This window comes from Echinococcus granulosus, assembly GCF_000524195.1.
Source record: "Echinococcus granulosus chromosome Unknown EG_S00001, whole genome shotgun sequence".
NCBI classification, from domain to species: domain Eukaryota; kingdom Metazoa; phylum Platyhelminthes; class Cestoda; order Cyclophyllidea; family Taeniidae; genus Echinococcus; species Echinococcus granulosus.
In genome coordinates this window covers 761,450-780,784 of record NW_020170381.1, presented here as the reverse complement: position 1 = coordinate 780,784, position 19,335 = coordinate 761,450, and the positions used below count along the sequence as shown (strand labels likewise).

At 40.7% G+C, this 19,335-nt stretch overlaps 2 protein-coding genes across 2 annotated transcripts; both read left to right on the top strand. All coding sequences in view use genetic code 11, as the record gives it.

Moving 5' to 3' along the window:
• Positions 1-3,534: 3,534 nt before the first annotated feature.
• Positions 3,535-8,810, top strand: EGR_00089 (hypothetical protein; the record flags this gene model as incomplete). Its single annotated transcript, XM_024489338.1, has 3 exons — positions 3,535-3,598; positions 3,978-4,344; positions 8,327-8,810. 3 exons carry the CDS (start codon positions 3,535-3,537, stop codon positions 8,808-8,810), a joined length of 915 nt encoding a protein of 304 aa, XP_024356016.1.
• A 743-nt stretch (positions 8,811-9,553) lies between these two features.
• Positions 9,554-14,799, top strand: EGR_00088 (hypothetical protein; the record flags this gene model as incomplete). The annotated part of the gene is made up of 6 exons (XM_024489337.1): positions 9,554-9,631; positions 10,347-10,400; positions 10,549-10,724; positions 11,275-11,389; positions 12,744-12,923; positions 14,653-14,799. The coding sequence occupies 6 exons, from the start codon at positions 9,554-9,556 to the stop codon at positions 14,797-14,799; spliced, it is 750 nt and encodes a 249-aa protein (XP_024356015.1).
• Between the last annotated feature and the right edge of the window lie 4,536 nt (positions 14,800-19,335).

Below are 19,335 nucleotides of genomic sequence, written 5' to 3'. Positions count from 1 at the left end.
AGTGAATTAAATCATTGCACTGGCCTCAGTTTTTAGTTCTAAAACCCAACAATTTGCCTCTGCCAGTGTCCGGCTTACTCACTAGTGCAGACGCGCGCACACGCGTCGTGTGAATCACGGCTCCTTCCGACGGTGAGCGTCCGCGCAGCCAGGTGAAGTTGTCGGCTCTCTTTCCGTCCGTCCGTCTGCCCATTCATCCACTCATCTACCCATTCATCTGCGCATCAATTCGCCAGTCACTGTGTGATTTCCATGATATCTTTTTCCTCTTTTATGGCAATGTTTGTAATTTCACAAGATAGATGGTAAGGTATAATTCGTTGCTGTTTTTTTCGAATGGAACCCTCCAAACAAACTCGGGAACAGTTGTTCTCGTGATCGATTTCATTGGACGTGAACTTTTTGTAAACGACCCACGCGTTCGAATAACAGTCAGTGAATCGGCATTTGTTTTCTACAGACGGTTTCTGAATATGAAAAATAAAACAGGGTGTTTACAAATCATCCACGATGACCTGTGCCATCGAGCAGTATTCTTGTATACGTGCCAGGCGAGGCTTTTTCAAACTCATTGGCGGGTCTCCCCCTTTGATTATGCGAGCGCTCTTCGGTTTGCATGCTAGTGGGGCGTGGGCGCTTGGTCTGAGGCAGCCTAACCGCGCACTTCACATGCTGCGATGAATTCATCCTGCAGTCTGTCCCGATAACCGGTCTTGTTCACCTGGGAATTGCGTTACCTTCGTTACGCAAAAAGGTTATAAAACAGTGCAGGCGTTACTAAGCTACCTGTGGAAGCGTGAATTTGGGTGAACCGACACTTGGGTTGTTTAGAAGAAAGTCTGCGATTTACTGTTTAGGTTAAGCTGTCAGTTTCGAATGTCTTAGTAATTTAGACGATTTCAAAATTGTCGCTTCTAATGTGATGCAGCCCTCGATTCGTACCTTTGAAAGTCTCCGACATGCTAACTGATTTTATTGCCTTGGACGTGATTATTGTCCCCTCTCCTACGCTGCATCTAGTTTTCCTTACAATTCGGGTAATGCCGCAGGAGATCTGAAATTGATGTGCCCTTTGCCACCTATTTCCCCCTTGCTTGCTTAGGTGGTGTCATCTACAAGTGTGTGCTACCCGCTCCTTATTCATCCCTTATTACCATTTATGGAATAAAAGTTCATGTTTTGGGGATTTTGCGCGCTATATTTGGCAGCGATTTGGGAATCGCTTGCTAGAGCTGCCGAATCATACAGAAGACCCATGTATCTTCCGATCTTACAAAATCGTTTTCACAAGTTGTCTTCACCGTTTGGGGTGGACGCATCTAAATGTGTCCTCTCTTTTCCTGTGCATTTCGGTTCTTGCTTCTTCTTTACCAACCGATCATTATTTTTGCAACGATTTTGACGAGTGAACTTATGGTTGTATTGGCGTGTAGAGCCTTTTGGCAACGTTGTTGAGACATTCTCCCCAACCGTGGAGTGATTCACTACTCAGGGTATTTCAGGTATAAGTGTCTTGGGCGTACAAAATACGAAGGGTAAAAGTACCTCTAGCTAGCTATTTGCAACCGTGTATTCCTGAGATCGCCGAATTCGTGACGCACACGCGGATGTGTGCTGCCTTGAGTCGAGAAGCTGTGTGCGCGCGCCTGCATGCGTGCACACAATCCTTGCTCGAAGGTCGCGTCTACATCTCGAGCGCGGACGTGTACCGCGCTTTGGTGCTTTTGTATCCGATTATCACGATTTCCGGTCTCCCGTCCTCTCCCCGTGTTGGCACACATACAGAGGTGCTAAAATGTATTTGCGCGCGCGTGCGAGTGTGCATCCGAGTGAGGTGATGCAGCACGCATCCACGGGCATACAAAGGCGACCCTGATTCTGGCCTGCTCGTTCACCACACCGTCGTCCCGCCGGGGTAGAGGAGGGGATTGTGTTGTGATGCCACGGTGGTCTCATTTCCGCCACCAGAGGACATGTGAGGCAGTTCACTTTCCCCCAACGCATACCCTACATCCTTCCAACTACGCTAAATTTGGGCTTGAATTGCGCAAGCCTCGGAATGTACAGCCCTCAAGCAGCATAGTATTTATTTCTTTTCACCTGAGCCTATCGGTCTTCATCTGGGATACAGAGACATGGCTAAGTAACTATGACGGGGCGCTCAGTTTTTCAAAGCATTAAATTCTGCATTAGGTGAAGCAGTGCAGCTATTTTACCACAATTGAAATTCGCACCGCCCTATCAAGGACTAGTCAAACATTGTCAAAAAACTAACACTTATAGTCCTTATCGATGGGATTAGTTTAGTTTGGAAGATAGGCATGTTTGACAAGAAATCGAACCCAGAAAAGTTGAATCTTGCACTGTATGCTAGCGTTGCCGTATGAAATATTTAAGTATATTTGATGCATGAACTTACTCAAACAGATTTAAAATAAACCGAAAGATTCTTTCCAGTTTAAAATGTTATTTGAATAACGGATGAGGAATTGAAATTCGTTATGAAAGCTGTCACAGAGCGCAATCCTACAGTTTTAAATGTCTCGCAAAAATGTGCTCACTCAGATTTTAATATGCATCATTTCAACTTTATCGACGGGAGTGTAGAAACTGCTGGGAAGATTTTGCTGTGATGGCCTGAACAAAAAAAGTGATTAAGATGGGAGAAATCAAGAAATATTTTACATCAGATTCAGAGATGCGCAATTTTCACTTGCGTTAATGAAAACCGATGGGATTTTGCACCTAAAATTTATTTACACCTTGGAAGCATTCTAAAATTAGGTTCCTTCTGGAGTTGGTAGATAAAAAAGAGTCAAATGACAATAGAAGTCGAAATCGAACAGAATCGTATACGCAGCAGGACCCCTTTTCCTAATCTCACCTAATTTATTACCAAAGTGACATTCTGAAAATCTCTTAGTAGTGCCAGGTGAATGCTAATGCTGTAGAGTTTTGCGTGTTTTTCGTTAAAATCGTGATTTAGTTTTTGCGTGTCCCAAGCGTAGAGAGCAGGCAGACCAATCGAAAACTGCCTATGGGTCGGACACACGTACACACGCGCACCTTTGGACAACGAAGCAGCCTAGGGCTTACGAAAAGTCAGTGCTGTACTACAATAGTGATGACTGCCTGCTAGGTTTTCTATCTAACATCTGCTCCAGATGTTTGGTGAAACGCGTCCATATTTAGAATGTGGGTTTTTCGCAGAGCTGGTTTAAGGAGAGAGGTATTTGAGTTAGCATGTGCATTCTGCTCCGTGCCGAATGTGGGTAAAGTAACGATCCTTTCACTAGTGTTTGCTAGCACGAAGAAATGGTTTCCGACTTTGCGAACTTTCTCTTACTTTTTACATAGATTTCCATTGACATTTAGTTTACATGAGATAATACATGTATTGGATGTTATCCGCGAATTTATGGCTGCGTGGATTCCTAGCAGTCATCTTTTGCGCATTTCTATATCACATGTTACCGATTTTCGAGTTTGATTGATGCATTGGGAATAGAGGCAAATTGACAGTTGGCTCACGGAATGAGTCATGCCGGAGTGCCTTTCCGTCGACACAGCCGTAGCTGTTGCTACTCACCAGCCATCTGTATTGCCCGAGCGACCAATTTAATTTGATCATCCTAACATCCTTTCCGTTGTTATTGCCTCCCAAATCAAGGCGCCAACTAATACCGAAGAAAAGAAATAGGGTATATTATTCAACCACGCATAGCAGTTAAGGTGTATACTTAGCAAACAAATTGTCCCCTGTGGGTATAACCCTTAGATCGTATGTCTGAGTACTTCCCATTTATTTCTATTCATGTTTGAGCTGCCCGACACGAAAGTATACCTACCTAAGGTGTGATTGTTGTGAACAGCTACGGTTAGAACCCGGGTTAGTGAAAACTTCAGATGCGATACTGGTTTCCCCATAGTTCAGATGAAGCGGTTTTGAGCACTTATGTTTACTTTTTTCTGTAAAGGCTACCTGTCTGGATACTACGCGGCCGAGGGTTGCCAGGTGCAACATCATTCACCGTATAGTTTGCAGCACCAACAGCAACAGTTCCACCTCTCTGTGGACCCCAGACAGACGAGCAGCGAACAGTCCGCGGCAGCAGGGGGGGGGACTTCTGGCGGCTCCTCCTCGCTCTCATCCAACCACCTGCGATCACCGCCCTTGGTGCACCGCCCGCGTTACCAACCCTTCGCCACTTGTGCCTCTCTGCAGCCACAGACGCAGTCACAACAACAGAGGGGTGGACTGGGAGACAGCGCGGGCAGTAGTGGTCACTCCATAATGACCCCTCATTCACCTGCTCTCGTTGGACCTCACGGTTACATGACCGGGTTAGTCTGGTGCCCCTTTTTCTCCTCCTTGCACTCACCAACTGCATCTGTAACAGCTTTTGGAACCGAGCATTATTTTTATACTTCGTGTTATTGAAGGCAAAAGTAGCTAGATTTACCAAAGTTTTCATTCCTTAATTTGGTTTCATCCTCTAAACTAGTGCTGTATGAGGTGATTTTGCCTCATTAAGAAAAACAACCCCAAAATATTTTGCAATTTCTAGAAGCCAGTAATCGTATTTAAGTCGAATAACAAAAGTTAAGTACATGCTTAAGGTTGCCGTGGGAATAACCAAGTTTGCTGGCGTAATATTTTACTAAGTTCACTGCCATTTCGCGACAGTGCCAAAAATCTCATAGGAGAGCATCTAATGAGGTGTGCTTGGATTAACCCAGCTAATTATCAAGTTCTGGACTATTTGGGCAACGTTCCACGTCACTCAACTTTGTGCGTGAGATTGGTGTCCGATTAGCTTCAGTAACTCTCTCCCCACACTATTTCACCCCTGACGATCACCCCCCAAGCCTGGACAGGTGTGGTGGTTATGATAAACGAATACCCCAAATTGTAGTTTTTAGCTTTGTGGTTTTAAATTGGGAATCTCCGTCCTTGAGATACCGTCCTACCCAAACTGATACGTCATTTTAGTCAAATCGTATACGTGAATAATGTAAGCATATCTAACTAAAAGGTCGGAAGCATGGGCCTTATTTCAATTAAACTCGCAGCATCTTTTGAGCTGTTGAAAACTCCTCACAGTTCCTATCTATTTCATGCGACTGTCTTAAGATGACTTTCGTGTGTCAAGGAACGTATGTTTCGGTGAGAACACTTTTGAAGTCGAATACATTGGCATCGACTAAAGCCTACCTATATTTCGTCTCGAATTTCCTGCAGTCATGTGAATCGTATCGTCCATATTCCTAACCTGCGACGGCTGTGTTTGAACCGAATCAGTGAGACGGAGTGAAGGTATGCTTCGTCCTTATTGTCACGAAGCTACTAGTGTCCCAGTGTCACATAAGCTCGGAAGTTTTCTTTGAAATTTGTGTAATAGGAAAAAAAACAGCAATTCTTTTACAACTATGTTGGGAATCCCATACATCGCATGCATTTTGCCTCCGACTGAATAAGACCGTTGAAACTGTTATCCTGTTAGTTCGCAAGAATTAATATCTATTGGGACTTTTTTGCTGGAAATAATCAATTTTATGAGTCCAAGAAGGATATCAAGGTTTTTCGTCGAAATTCTGGCTGCCACGCTTTGTAAAGTTTCCAGTCAAATTACGTAACTCTGAGGCGTATATTCAGTCAATGCAGGATCAGCCCATTTTGGTAGTTGCCGTATGTTCTTGATACGCAAGGCTATTTCAGTACTTATCCCACACAAAAATGTGTGCTACATTAATTCCCATTTGACAAAAAAATACAATGAATCCTAAAACGGTCCATTAAGGTCATCTCAAGTAAAATATTTTTTTCCGGTTTTACAGAGTCTGAATTGGGAAGTGCACGCCTTTCGATTCAGCTTGGTGGCCTTGCCTCCTTTTTAAATGAAAAATTATTGAGCAAACATACGCATTCATATTGCATTATTTGGCTCTTGGCTTGCGTGATTTCGGGTGGGATGTTTATCAGGCCTCGATTGCAACTCCATTTTGCAACGGCTGGACACAGTTTAAGCGTGTGGCCGATGACTAAGAGGCTACCCGCCCCGTACATTGCGTCGGCGTTTCGATATCCAAGCCATTTCTCCCAGTACATCCACTATGCTTCTTTGACTTATTTCACTCCGCAAGTAATGAACCTTAGCATATTACTAAGGGATCATTTTGTCTTCACTAGACTGCACAAGGGTAGCCTATTTCTACCATTCCTGACAAAAGTCAATGCACGTTGCAGACACCGTTCTATCGCACTTGCTGTTATGAAATTGTAAAATTCTAAAAGTGTTTAATTTTAGCAGTCCTCATACCGGATTAGCACGCGGCAAGCAGAATGATTTAATCTATAGCCACATTCGTCTCATCCACTGCTCCCTGGTTTTACCCGTGCTAGTCAAAACAACCAGATGTTCATTGTTACACTTAATACACAACATTGAATAATCAGAGTTTGGAAAGGATTGAATTTTGTTACCTGTCTTCATTAAGAAAAAAGTGCCTAAAAGATGGGAGACAGCGAAATCCCGTTCTTAAAATTTTAGTGATTCTATTTGGATGAATTCAACGTGCCGCTTTTGTCCTGAACTAATTGTAAGAATATTGCTTTACAGTAAATTATGAACTGGTAATTATTACTATGGGAGAGCTATTCATAAAAAATTCGGACTCGTCACATGTATTCATTGGCCAAGCCCCCTCCTGTCTGTTCGAACTGGGACGCAGAGCTGTGGGACAAAATTTCGATCGACACCCCTTTGACCCCACCTTGCATGAGAATTAGTACATTTGAATGGCAAATGTATGAAATAATATATTTATATTTAGCTATGCATCCCATTATGGAGCTGGGTGACTTTCAAAACGAAAGAGATTTACCTCCATTATTCAGAACCAACCATCGGAATTCAGTGTAGTTGGGTCGATTTTATTACTAACTAATTACATAATGCTGATGTCCTGGCAATTGCTTTTCATTCTTACTTTATTTGCATTTCATCACTTCGAATTCTTCGCTTGACTTATATGGCACAGATAACTAAAAGTCTTGGAAATCTTTCTTTTGGGTTTTTGTAATATCAAAGTGGAAAAAGAAGAAAGGCTCTTCATGTATACGTATCATCTCGTGAAGAATAGTTCTTAACCAATCCGCCGTAAACTATGCTTGAGGCGAGATAAGGACTTTCCAAACCGACCACTTTTAGTTTGACAAGTTACTGCAACTGTGTAATCGGATCCAGTATTGCGGGCATAGGGGTATGTAATAAAAAATTAGGAATATTGCCCAACGTATGGTGTTACATTCTACCAGAGCGGTGCTATTCCTTCCTTTCCAGAGCCAGTCACCACGAAAGCTTGTTCAGTTCAGTCACACCCTGTATTTGTTCAAGAGGGATAAAAATGCCCGCACGCAGAAATGCTTTATTTTGTGACATTGCAGCCCACTTTGTTCCACTTTTTTTCTCAGTCATGTCAGTGCGAAGTAGTGAAGAATTTTCAAAGTGCATAAAAACGGGTGTGGAGTTTAAATTAATTTGTGTTGGAGCATATGCTTCGAATGAGGCGTTTATACACTAGTTATGAACCTCATTTTTAAACTTAAAATCTTATCAGTATACGCAATCTGTGTATTTCGAAAGCATTGTAAAATTAACTGACTGCTATTTCACATTTGCTAAGTGTAGCGCAGAATACTAGCTTCACAGGCAAACGCGGTATAGTCCATTGAAACGTGTGAGCATCGTTTCGGATTGTCAAGAGTGTTCGCAAAGAAAATAGCATTAAGGAGATTATTTTGGTGCGCAACTTGCATGGGAGGTTGATATGCCTCTTGCGAAAACCTTAATTAGGAACTTTCGCTGTCGACACCCTTATGGGATGGATGATTCTCCCTTTTCTATCCCTCTCATCAAATCTCAATCTTTGTCTTTTCCTCCATTATAAATTGCTAGCTTACGTGTTACCATTACAGATCGACTATTTTGTGAATAGTTGACTGTAAAAATATGTATATCTAGGCTGCCTTTTATGATGATGTCAGAATGACAAAAATGATAAAATTCTCACATTTTCGTGCTTTCTTCGTTGCCAGGTGGCCACTCATTTCCTTTAATGTGGAAAAATTTTATTTCCTTGAGGAATTTAGAACCCAGGTGTTAAAACGTTTATTTAATGAAAGTAGAATTTCTGACTTGTTTTAGAAAATTATAACTAAATGGCGGATTTCTGCCCTGTCTTATAAGTATTGCATCAACCCAAATTGTTTACGCACACTTTCTGTAAGTTTGAAACGCTGCTAAGCCTTGGATACTTATTTCAGCGGAACTGCCTCTAGCAATGACTCTGCCACGTCCGTGCCCCCAAATTTTCCGCCATCAGCCCGAGACAGCCGCCTGATGCAGGCTGGCCACTTCGCCATGAAGTCTACGTCGAACAGTTCTGGATCGCAAAGCAGTGGCCGCGCTTTTTTGCCTACAAATATCACCCCTTCGTACCAGACCACAGAGCACGTGTACATCCAACCTCCGCTGGGTCTCGCAAACACCCACTACGAGCACCGCTTGAGCATTGGAGACAACATGACCTATTCGGAAGTGAACTCCACCACAGACATGAGAGAAGCTGACAACGAGGAAGAAGATGAAGAGACCGATTTTGACGAAATCCACAGCTGTTCTGTCTACGGGCAGACCTCCTCCATCGGTAAATCTAGCCTCTCGCACCCAATGGTTCTCAATCAGCCACGAGCTGCGATGGTGGCCCACCATTCATCTGCATCCGAATCGCCAAAACTTCTTGCATAGGTCTACCCCTCCCCCTAGGTGTATGTGCGTGTGTGAATAAGCATTTATTCTCCCTCTCACCCCATTATCTGTCTCAATTTTCCTGTCTGTTTGTTCTTAGCCTCTCTCTAATTTCATTTTGTTCTTGTACACCGTTATGAAGATTGTTTGATTTAAATGCAATGTTACAAGACAGCTCAGATTGTGGGCTTTGCTTCCATCTAGTTCTAATCTGAGTATTTCAAAAAAACAGGAAATCACTTTAAACAAAAATGCATTATATCTGATTGATATTTTTCTAAAGAATATTTCTGATCTGTTTTTGTTTTTCACCCCCTCCCCCACTTAAAGCCAGGTTAATCGGAGTATTCCTGTAAAAAGTAGGTATTTGTCGAAAAAAAGTAAAGGAATTCTGGTGGTTAACACAACAGACGCGGTGAAAAAAACCCCTTGACTCTATCGTAAATACTTTTTAATGAGTCCTTAAATGAAGCTGCTCCCTTTTTCCCTTCTTCTTCTTCTTTCTTCTTTCTTCTCCAAAAAATACGCTTTAGGACGCTGGCAGGCTCGGGTGGAGTTATTGATGTGGATTTTCGCAATCTTAAGAGGAACATGTTATTTGTCACTTGTTTTGATTTCGACCAGTTAAATTATTGTTGTTCATTAATCTCACGATTTCTACGAAAGAAAAAGTTGCGTAGAAAAGGTGTGCGCAAAATGTCTCATGATATTTACATTTGCTAAGAGGGGACCCGCCGAATTTTATGAGAACAACGCATGCTATGTGGGAAACTAATTCTGTAAAAGCTTCAAACGCTTACGCAAAGTTTGATATGGTCAAGGTTAGAAGTAGAAGGTCCCCGCAAAGTTACTTTCCCTCAATCCTTCAATTGCTGGATTAAAAAGCTTTTCCAAACACCGGAATTTCTTGAGGACATTATTGGATTGGGCATTCAAACGTTTCGTACTCTCACGGGTCATTTAGATGTTTGGAGTTGGAGCCCGATGCGGACATCAAAGTCACAAAACCAGCATGATGCTTGTGCCACTGCCAATTTCGATGCCTACTTTAGCCAAGATACAAGGATTGGATGCATCTTATTTAGTTTATCACGAAGCCTGACTGTTTTCGTTAATCAGAGTTTTTTTGTAGGTTATGATACATTTGATTGATGATTTTTCCTAAGAGCGCCGATTATTGCCCCTATATCTTAAAGGGCCACGCGAAAACTTACTAGAGAAACAAACTCAACGGGGCACAGTGTGAATGGTAAGCATATTTAAAGTGTGCAATAGCTGATCAGCAACGTTTTGCCTTTGAAAGGTGCCATGTAATGCTTCCAGACGATGATGTGTCGGGGTACACCAGGGAATAATCACCCTCGTCTCACGTTGCCTAGTCAGTCTGCTACAGAACGACGCATGCGGAATTGTGGGGTATGAAAAGCTAAAGCCTACCAAGTTAGTTAAGCCTTGGTATGTCAGTATGGGACGGGGTCTTTTAAGTATCTTTTCAATCACCGATCCCCGATATGTGTAGTCTACTTTGTTACCTAGTTTTCAAAGAATTTACTTTCTTTTTGCAAATTCTATCAAAGTAAACAAACTAATGTGTTTTGGAAGCATCATATAAAACCACGATAAAAATACCAACCTAGTGAGTGATCAAATGTCTTATTTTTTGCCACCTTAGGACCACTGGCATCGTAATGTTGAGAGTGTGCATAGAGGGTTGTCTTGATTCTATGCTAATAATAAGGTAAAGAATCAAATGTTGGGATCACTTTTCACCACAGTAGTTAGTTTCTCGTCCATAAAGTGGAACCTTCAGACAAGTAACCTAGCTTTAACAAGGGATCGTGGAGAAAATCCAATTCATTCATTAAACTGTGCTATTCGTCGTGGTTCTAAGCGTGCGTTGCGTGTTATAGCAAGGTTGGTTAGACCTGAGCCTCTTTCCAGTCTTTTAGGTGGCAAACCTACTGTGCTGTTGTATTTTGGCAAAGTATTTTATAGAATCGTTCACAAACTAATTTATCCCACGGACTTTTGACATGCCGACGGCGCATGATATTTAGCGAACACATTTTTGGGGCTTCAATAGGTTAAAACTGAGATTGCAGTACTGTTGGAGGTTTCACCACATTCCACTCGCCTTTATTTAAACAAGAACGAAGGGCCTTAATCGTTAGGCTTTTTTCGCCTAACGAATGCCATGTCTTAGACTTTATTGCAAATCTCACTGGGATGCGGTAGGAGCCTAGACCCGATAATTCAAGGTACCAAAATTTCGTGCTCTAGTTGCGGTAGTATAACGTTCATTTTGGAGATGTGGAAATAACAAAGTTGGCATGATTCCATAGTGTTAGATCGCTTCAGCCAAAACAAATTCCAATCAGTTTTGGGTGGTGTTCCGACCGTAATTTGAGTGTAGTGTATCGGTCGCATAAATATTTTACCAAATGTTCACTTCTACTGCGTACAGGTTAGATAATGAATGTCTGATGGCGATATTAATGCGACTACAACTACGCAGCAGTAAATGTAATACTAATAATGAAGATGTGCACATATTTTACAATTACGTAATATTTAGTACAGTTAGGTTACAGATGTTTTTGTGATAGGAGTCACTGCAATGAAATTCTCTTACATGGGAAAAGAAGCCACTCCTTTAAGTCACCTTTTGGGAGCTAATGGTTTCTGCAAAATACAAAAGGTTAAGTGAAATTAAATAAATGATGATCTGCAATCATACCACGGAACTGAGTAACCTCGGCTACTAACCACAGCTGCACTATACCTTTCATTGTTCGCTATCGGCACTACTTTCTGGAGCACTCAGTGAGTGTCCGCCATGAGGCCGGGTTGAAAAGACCGTTTACACAAGTGGAACTCATCGAAGTCGGATTTGACTCATCGCTGCGACAGTGACTCACCGTTGTCGCACCTGCTCCAGTCAGGGCAATTTGTTTAGGGATGATTTGTAATGTATAAATAAATAGACCACATTTATGGGTGAGGGAATAAGGAATATTTCCCACTCTTTGAACTGAGCTATATTAACTTACAGGGCACCCCGTATTCCTTCACAAGGAATCGTACTCGTGATGGCCAGGAGTGGGCAGCGTTGAAGATTAGCGAGGTGCTATCGCTTACTGATACGAGATATTCAAACATACCGTAAGAGGGTACCTGCCGTCGTTATCGCTGCAGCTTCAACCGCCACATGCACAGTTCGATGTTCGGAATGCTGTCCACCCAGTTCGACACAGATGACTAGACTGGTGGTCCACTGACGGCTTGTCGAGTGGCAATGAGCAATATTTAATTTTTCAATAGTTAGTCTGATGAGATACAAATGATGTCAAAGTGAAAAAGGATCGACTCTTTGATGTGGGCCTTTGGAAAGAGGTCGAATCCAACAGCCAGTAATTTTGAGGGAAGAAAGGCCCAAGTACCATTAAAAGGTTGCTTGTAAAACCTTATGGGAAAGCACCATCATTACCGATGCTTTCGGCATCACCTCACCCCCGCTCAACTTCATGACTGGCCCAAACGTAAGCATTATACAGGGGCAATGGTAACCACACGACCCCTGCGCAAATTACTTTGACCGCACGTCTTGGACCACTACATTTTATGCAGGTACTAAAATGATGAAAATGCGGCCGCAGTCACAAAGCGCTTGACTCATCCTGGAGACGGCTTAGATTTGGCAAGTTGGGTGATTAATCGCCCTCTTTAGGCGACCAAAAGACATCAACCACCCGCAACGAAATATCGGCTAACGTGTGACAAAAATGCAACTCCAGTTTTGGGAGTTGAAAAACCGTTAAATCGTCCGGCATACCCTTGAAAAGTCTTTTTAATTGCCATTCACGTTGAGCGCGTTTACTTAATCGCGGGCACTAGAACGGGGATGAAGTATTTTTTATTTGAAACTCAAATAAGAAAGTATTCAAAAATGCGGCAGTTACAGATTACATGTTTGTCGGAGCATCAGTCTCATCTCAAATGTACTGGCGAAAGGTGCAAGTTCGAATGTATGTGAGTGAAATGAATTGGGGCGAAAATGCATTTACGAGATCACTTGGCACCTTGACAATTCTGGCTTGCAGAAGTGAACCTTTGGTAGTGCCTTCAACAGGTTATTTCTAATTCCACATGCAGTAAATTTGACTTCCAAATTTAAAAATTAAAGGTTTAGATGTTTGGGTTCGGGAAATTTGGATTTCCAAATAAAATTTAGGTTTGGGAGAAGCAAACCTCTACGTATCTCAAATTCATTCATTAAACATGCGCATGAATCTGTTATCCTTCAGTTCAGAATCGTAAACGCCGTTCGCATTCGCTAAGCTGTGGAAATGGTGAGTTGGCAATAATAGCATCCCAGATGCTCTGGTCAGTGAAGGTCCTTTTAAGTTGCTTCCGCACAGCCTAAACACCTCCGAAGGGATGTTGATAGACAAATCTTACTTAAATAAGCAATGACCACAGTTTGCCATTTATTAACTGACCTCGCATGGATACAAACTACACGAGTGTAAAGTAAAATTGTGAACATGGTCTATAGCACAAGTGCAAAATGAATAAAAAGAAGATTGATTAAAAATTTAAGCAAATACAGGGTTTTGGTTATGCTGAAGTGAAAACCAAAATAATTATGCTAGTATGAATGGTAACTGTCCTTTACACCTTAGTGATTCCAGCTTCAGCCCACCCACATTATAGTATCCCACCTTCGGTTCAATTGTCCTTGAATATGAAAACGAATTTTTGAAAATATTTAAAGGAAAATTGGAAATTGAATACCAGCTCAAGCATCAATGCTGCCATAAATCGGCCGACAATAAGTTAACTGACGTCTTTAATCAGCGCTGTGGATTTTAACCAGAAATATAGTAATTACTTAAGTCAGAATTTTGGACAGAAGTGGTTGTCGATCTTGATGATTAAATTTAACCCTATTTACGGGTGATAGACTGTCAAAGATACAGATGGATTTCGCATAGCCCTGTACATTGGTATTATGCATTGCTGTAACCGTTAGATCTTCACTATCTAAAGTACTTACCTGCTCTAATGAAAGCGTCACCTCAACTACAATTGGCTTTTACAATAAATACTCACAGGTTATATTCCTCACGAGCCCTGAATCTACTTAGAGGATGCAAGTCTCCATTGTCTATAAGTCACTTGACCGAATGTGGTAATTGATATATTATAGTTTTAGAAGTGGACGGTGCCCTCCATACATCCTTAGATGGTTCTAAAGGAGCCAGAGAAGGTGCAGGAAGGAAAAAAATAAAGCTAAAGGTGCGTTCGAGATTAATACTTATTGAAGGGAATGACTAAAGGCTCTGCCTAAGAAGGCAGAAACCCGAAGGAAGATAAACATGGCAATGAAAAAAGCACACCTCCCTACCCACTTGTACTGGAGGAATACGGGGGACAAGAGAGGACGGGCGACAACAGAATAATGACAAATTACTTTGCACGCTGCCTATACGAATTCTAGCACCCGTGTTACTTCACTTCTGTGGGGGTCTATTACAATAACTATGCGTTTTTAGGGACTACTTTCCTGTTATCACGAGTCTGGCAAACAAAAATATACCTATTATGTGATTTATCTAGCTTTGAGTGGTATATCTTAGCTGAAACAAAAAAATTAAAACTTACGTGATACGCTTTAATAGTTACTTGAGGTGAATTTTCGGAGGATTCCGACACTTTCCCCTAGTCACTTGATTCCAGCTATTTATAGTGAATCTTCTCGCAAATATAAATGCTTATGATTAATATCAAACTCCTTAAAAATTCATATAAAGTTTCGGTTTCATTCATCAAAATATGAAAGAAATTTAATATTTTAAAACGATGTGAGAATATTATTCGAAACCACTCCTTTTGTCTAGATACATACAGATTAGAATTGTTTTTAACATGTCAAAAACGACAAACGATCTTCATTGATAGGGGACCAAAATTACTTATTTTCCGTTGAATTCCAAATTCATTTTGAGAATGGAGGCAACCCTCCGAACTGCAGTATGAAATAAAATGCAAAAAGCGGTATATTCACCCTAAGCTTTTTAGTGGATTAAATATTGATATTAGCCTAGTGATATCCTGGTGCTTGCTTATTTTCGGGTGTGTGGTTAAGTAAATATTAGGTCACAGAAGGGGCAAGGTAAACAGTGCGGCAGTCATAGATGCCAATGTGAGGATTTTATTTTCTACATCATAGGAATGAGCTCAAGTATGGATGCCCGAAGGGATAAATACAACTTCATGCAGCACAAGCATTGTGCTAATTTGAGTAATCTTAAATACATCCTTAAAGAAGGCGCCAAAGATTTGATTGCAATAAAAACAAATTATGCAGGTCGCACTGTTGCAGGTTCTGTGGGGACTCCAAACTACTCTACAGATCTTTGAAAGACGACGTAGATTAAGTAAACGGAAATAGGGCACACCAGACAAGGTGGGTCAGAGTTACCCAACCTGCTATTATGGAATTTGTAAACAAAAAAGAAATATTAATAGTCTTACTTTCGGAACGTGTTTTTTTCCGAGTAAAATGAAAACTAACAAAATAATCTCTCAAGTAATATTTAAAGACTCAGTGACTAATCATTTCGGTTACAAAGTGGGGCTTCTCTTTTCGTCTCGGGTGGCCTCCCGTCATAAGACACTCCAAAACGAGAACCTTACAAAAGTTAAACTCATGTTGAAGCAAAGTACAGTTACGGTCTGGAGTTGGTTCCGTGCTTGCATCATTGGAGAAAAGATAGGAGGTCAAATCAGGTTTGCATAAAGTCGATGAAAACAATTTTGCAGCTAGTTTGTGAAATCACCCATGGTGAATAGCCTCCTGGAAACAAAGTGTGCACATCCGATTAAGGTCAAGGTTACTTGAAATGCTTGCTGCACTAATGAACTCGACATTTTGTGAAATTCGTAATGATTTGCACTAAAAAACAAGCTTACATATTTAAAGCAGAAGCTTAGAATATTGTTTCGTGCTACAGCAGTCCACCCGTAAGCTGTATAATGTAATACTTCACATTCGCGTATTTTCAAAAGCAAAGCTGTCGTAAAGTAGGTTCATTTCACCTTTGTAACTATAGTACTTCCGCACAAGTCAAAAATCAGAATATTATTTCCACATCGAATAAAATAGAGAAGATACTGGATTTATCAGATAAAATGGATTTAGAAACCAAGTACTTGTTTAATAGGCCTACAATCAGCGCTCTCCTCCGGTTATTTTCTGCGCTATTTACTTATTTTTGCCAGGGGCAGATACATCATTGACATTTTATGGTTTTGAAGTTACCTAGAATTGAAAAAAGCACTAGAAACTTTTACTTTACACCTAGAGGTGACTCGAGATTAACGTGATGCCGTACTGTCTTCCTTTCCATTGGAGGATCAAAAAATGGGAGGTGGAGAAAAGAAATGAGTTTAAGCAAATGCCTGGCACTCTGGTCAACTACATAAAGGGTTTCGTCACATTACAATAACAACCACCGTGGTGGTTACGTAAGCTGCCACTCTGGGTTGATTAGTGTCACACTGTGCTGACTAAGCAACAAGGCAACTTGTTTTTAACGGTAACACAAAAATAGCTTACCAGCAGATTTCCATTTGGAATAATTTATCAGAGCATAAAGAACACTTGAATTTTCGTGTAAAAAATGTAGAGGTCCGCGCAATAACTTTGTACGTGGCAAATACCAGCTTGAGATTAATGAAAAAGGTGTGTTTTGGTAAATACATCTGAAAATACAAGCTGAAGTGAGAAGATTGGCTTCGCTACAAAAAGGTTACTACGCACTTATCCCATGTTCAGTACGCCTAACAAGTCCTAGCCCAGAATCACACTAGCAGTCGGCTACAGACCAATTTTTTGTCATGAAACCAGACACTTCAAAACTTTCCCTACGCCTTAAACACTTCTACGACGTTAGTTAGGTAAATACGGCGACGGGAGGCGAGGACGTACAGCATTTCAGTTCATTTATTGGAAGGAAGTTCTACCTGCTGTAGATAAACAAGTTTGACCAAGGATGTCTGCTACGTTTTTCACCAAAATTATGTACATGAAACACAAAAGTCATTTCGGCTTAAGCGATTGCAGTAAGCACTGCGGCAAAACGAAGCTTGGAGCAATGATCGAAAGAATGCACCTTGTCTGAAAAATTCGCCGTTTTCCCTTCGACAACTAACCAGCGTTACTGGTTTACCCACTGTTTAATAAAACTCCTTACACTTATTAGACTAGTTCCGTCACCTAGACGAATAAATAATGTCAGTTCTTGAGAGAAAATTAGCTAACCATCAAGCGCGATCTCGCCAAAGCATTAGGGAAGTAGTGGTAAATGATATTCCAAGTTAAACAAGCAAGACTGCAGTTTCATTTCTGGCATTTGCATTTTAACATCTTACAAATTCGTACAAATAAAGTCTTCAGTACATTATGTAAACTCCCAAGAATATGGAGAAGTCCTATCATCTTCAAAAAGGCTTGACATACCCAAAACAACGTCAATATATTAATTTCCTGAACAGCCTACACATCAGGTAATTAATTACAAGTTTACTATTGGGCACCTCATATCATTAACCGCTTATCCCTTGGAAAATTTGCCATCAAATTGTTATATCTTCAGTTTAGCTGTCGGTCGTTGATATATCGTAGGCCTGCGGACACAAAAATGAAAAAGCCAAATTTATTCAAAAAATCCCTCTTTTTCGCTGTATATGGGAAAACTTTGCAGAACCTTGAAATAAGATGGGAGAACAGGTTGATTTGTAGTAAAAAAGGTGATAATTTGAATTTCTGCATAATATGCTAATCTTGAGAAAACTTCATACCCTCGCTATTAAAGTGGTAGAACGATTCTCTCAAATGCTACTGCGAGACGCCAAAACCGATCTGGTTAGTTGTCTTTTCAAATTAAAAAACAAAGGGTTTCCCTTTGCCTGTGGCACCATTTGAGCAACCAATTTCGTGGACCACTTTCGCCGTTGCATTGAATCAATTTCGATACACCACTTTCCATTTTAACTAATGAAAAAGGCCAGTAAGCGTACTACATGTCGTTTGACGTTTGCTTCAGAGACTTGATAGTACTTTAAGCAGTTAGAGGGACTTCATGAAACATTGCAAATATACTTTATGGCTTTTAACGGTCACTTTGAGGAGCTGTAAACGTAATAAATTGCTCTTTTCTAAAAGTAACTTTGTCCAGAAAGTGCGACCTTATTCTAACATTGAAGCAATGCCGTTCTCGTGTTTTTTCAAGCGTAATAATTGGGGTGTCCTTGTGAAGAAGTAGAAATATACAAACCGAAAAAGAAATGAACCATAAATTTTTGTGTTACATGAGTGGCTTGAGACACTTTTTAAGGAAACTTGAAAAACTGCAATGTTTAAGTGTAACTTTGTCCCATTTCTAAGTGAATATTTTTTGAGAATAGATTAAAATAATCTTTTCGTTTAAGGTAAATTTCGTAGTAGGATTGCAGGTCAGTCATTATTTCAAGAACGCCGATATGCAGGTGCTGTGATTCATTTTTCCAAGGTAATTTTAAAACAAAACTAATATTAAAGCTTCAAGTCGAGGTGAGCGGATTTTAGACCCGATTGAAAAAACGCATGGAACAACCTTAAAACACCCCGTTCGATGATGGGTTAACGTGACCAGTTATGGGTGCTTCGGTATTTTAGTTTGTTTTATTTAAACTTACACTTTACTCATGAAATATTTTTTACGTGCACAAAGAGAAGTATGCTAGCTTAGTATGAGTGGAGGAAAGCGATTCGGTGCTTCGGTTTTTAATGCTCCACGGAGCGGGCTATACTTGAGGTCCTGCTGCGAGTTTAAACGCTCAAAAGCGTAAATAATACTAAATTACTTATTCAAAGGGGTAAGTAAACAGACATTTCAGCAACTTTAGAACAAAATCCATGTAAATTTGAAAAAAACTGACCAGATTTGCATGAACGACTTATTTTTCCGTTGAAACTTTATAAAACCAACAGTTCTCTGCATTTACAGTAAACAAGATTACGTAATTTTTGGCTCTTAAATAAGGTGAAACTTCTAAATTTGTCAAAAGTGCCGATAGTCGATATTGCAATCCTAACACATGATTTTTGAGACCCTCGAATTAACACTTCTAGGGGTTTTAAAACATTTTGGATACATTTTTATTGCCTGAGAATGTAAGCTCAGGTGTCTTCTCTCCGACTTTGTCGCTAGGATTTGATTAATGCCAATAAATTATTGAACTGCGCGGAGTATCATTTGCTTTCTCCACCAAACAATACCTGCTAATAAAAGGGTGTGCGTAATACAACCAGAATGATGGAACAACTACGAGTGAGCTTCATATAAATTAAAATGCTAGTATAAAGGGAAAATCAGCTTTTAACATGTCTGAATGGATCAGATATGTTTCGAAAAGGCAATGCAAAATAGGGTGGAGTCAGTACCATGTTTAGATTAGTAAGTTGGTACATGTGCTTAGA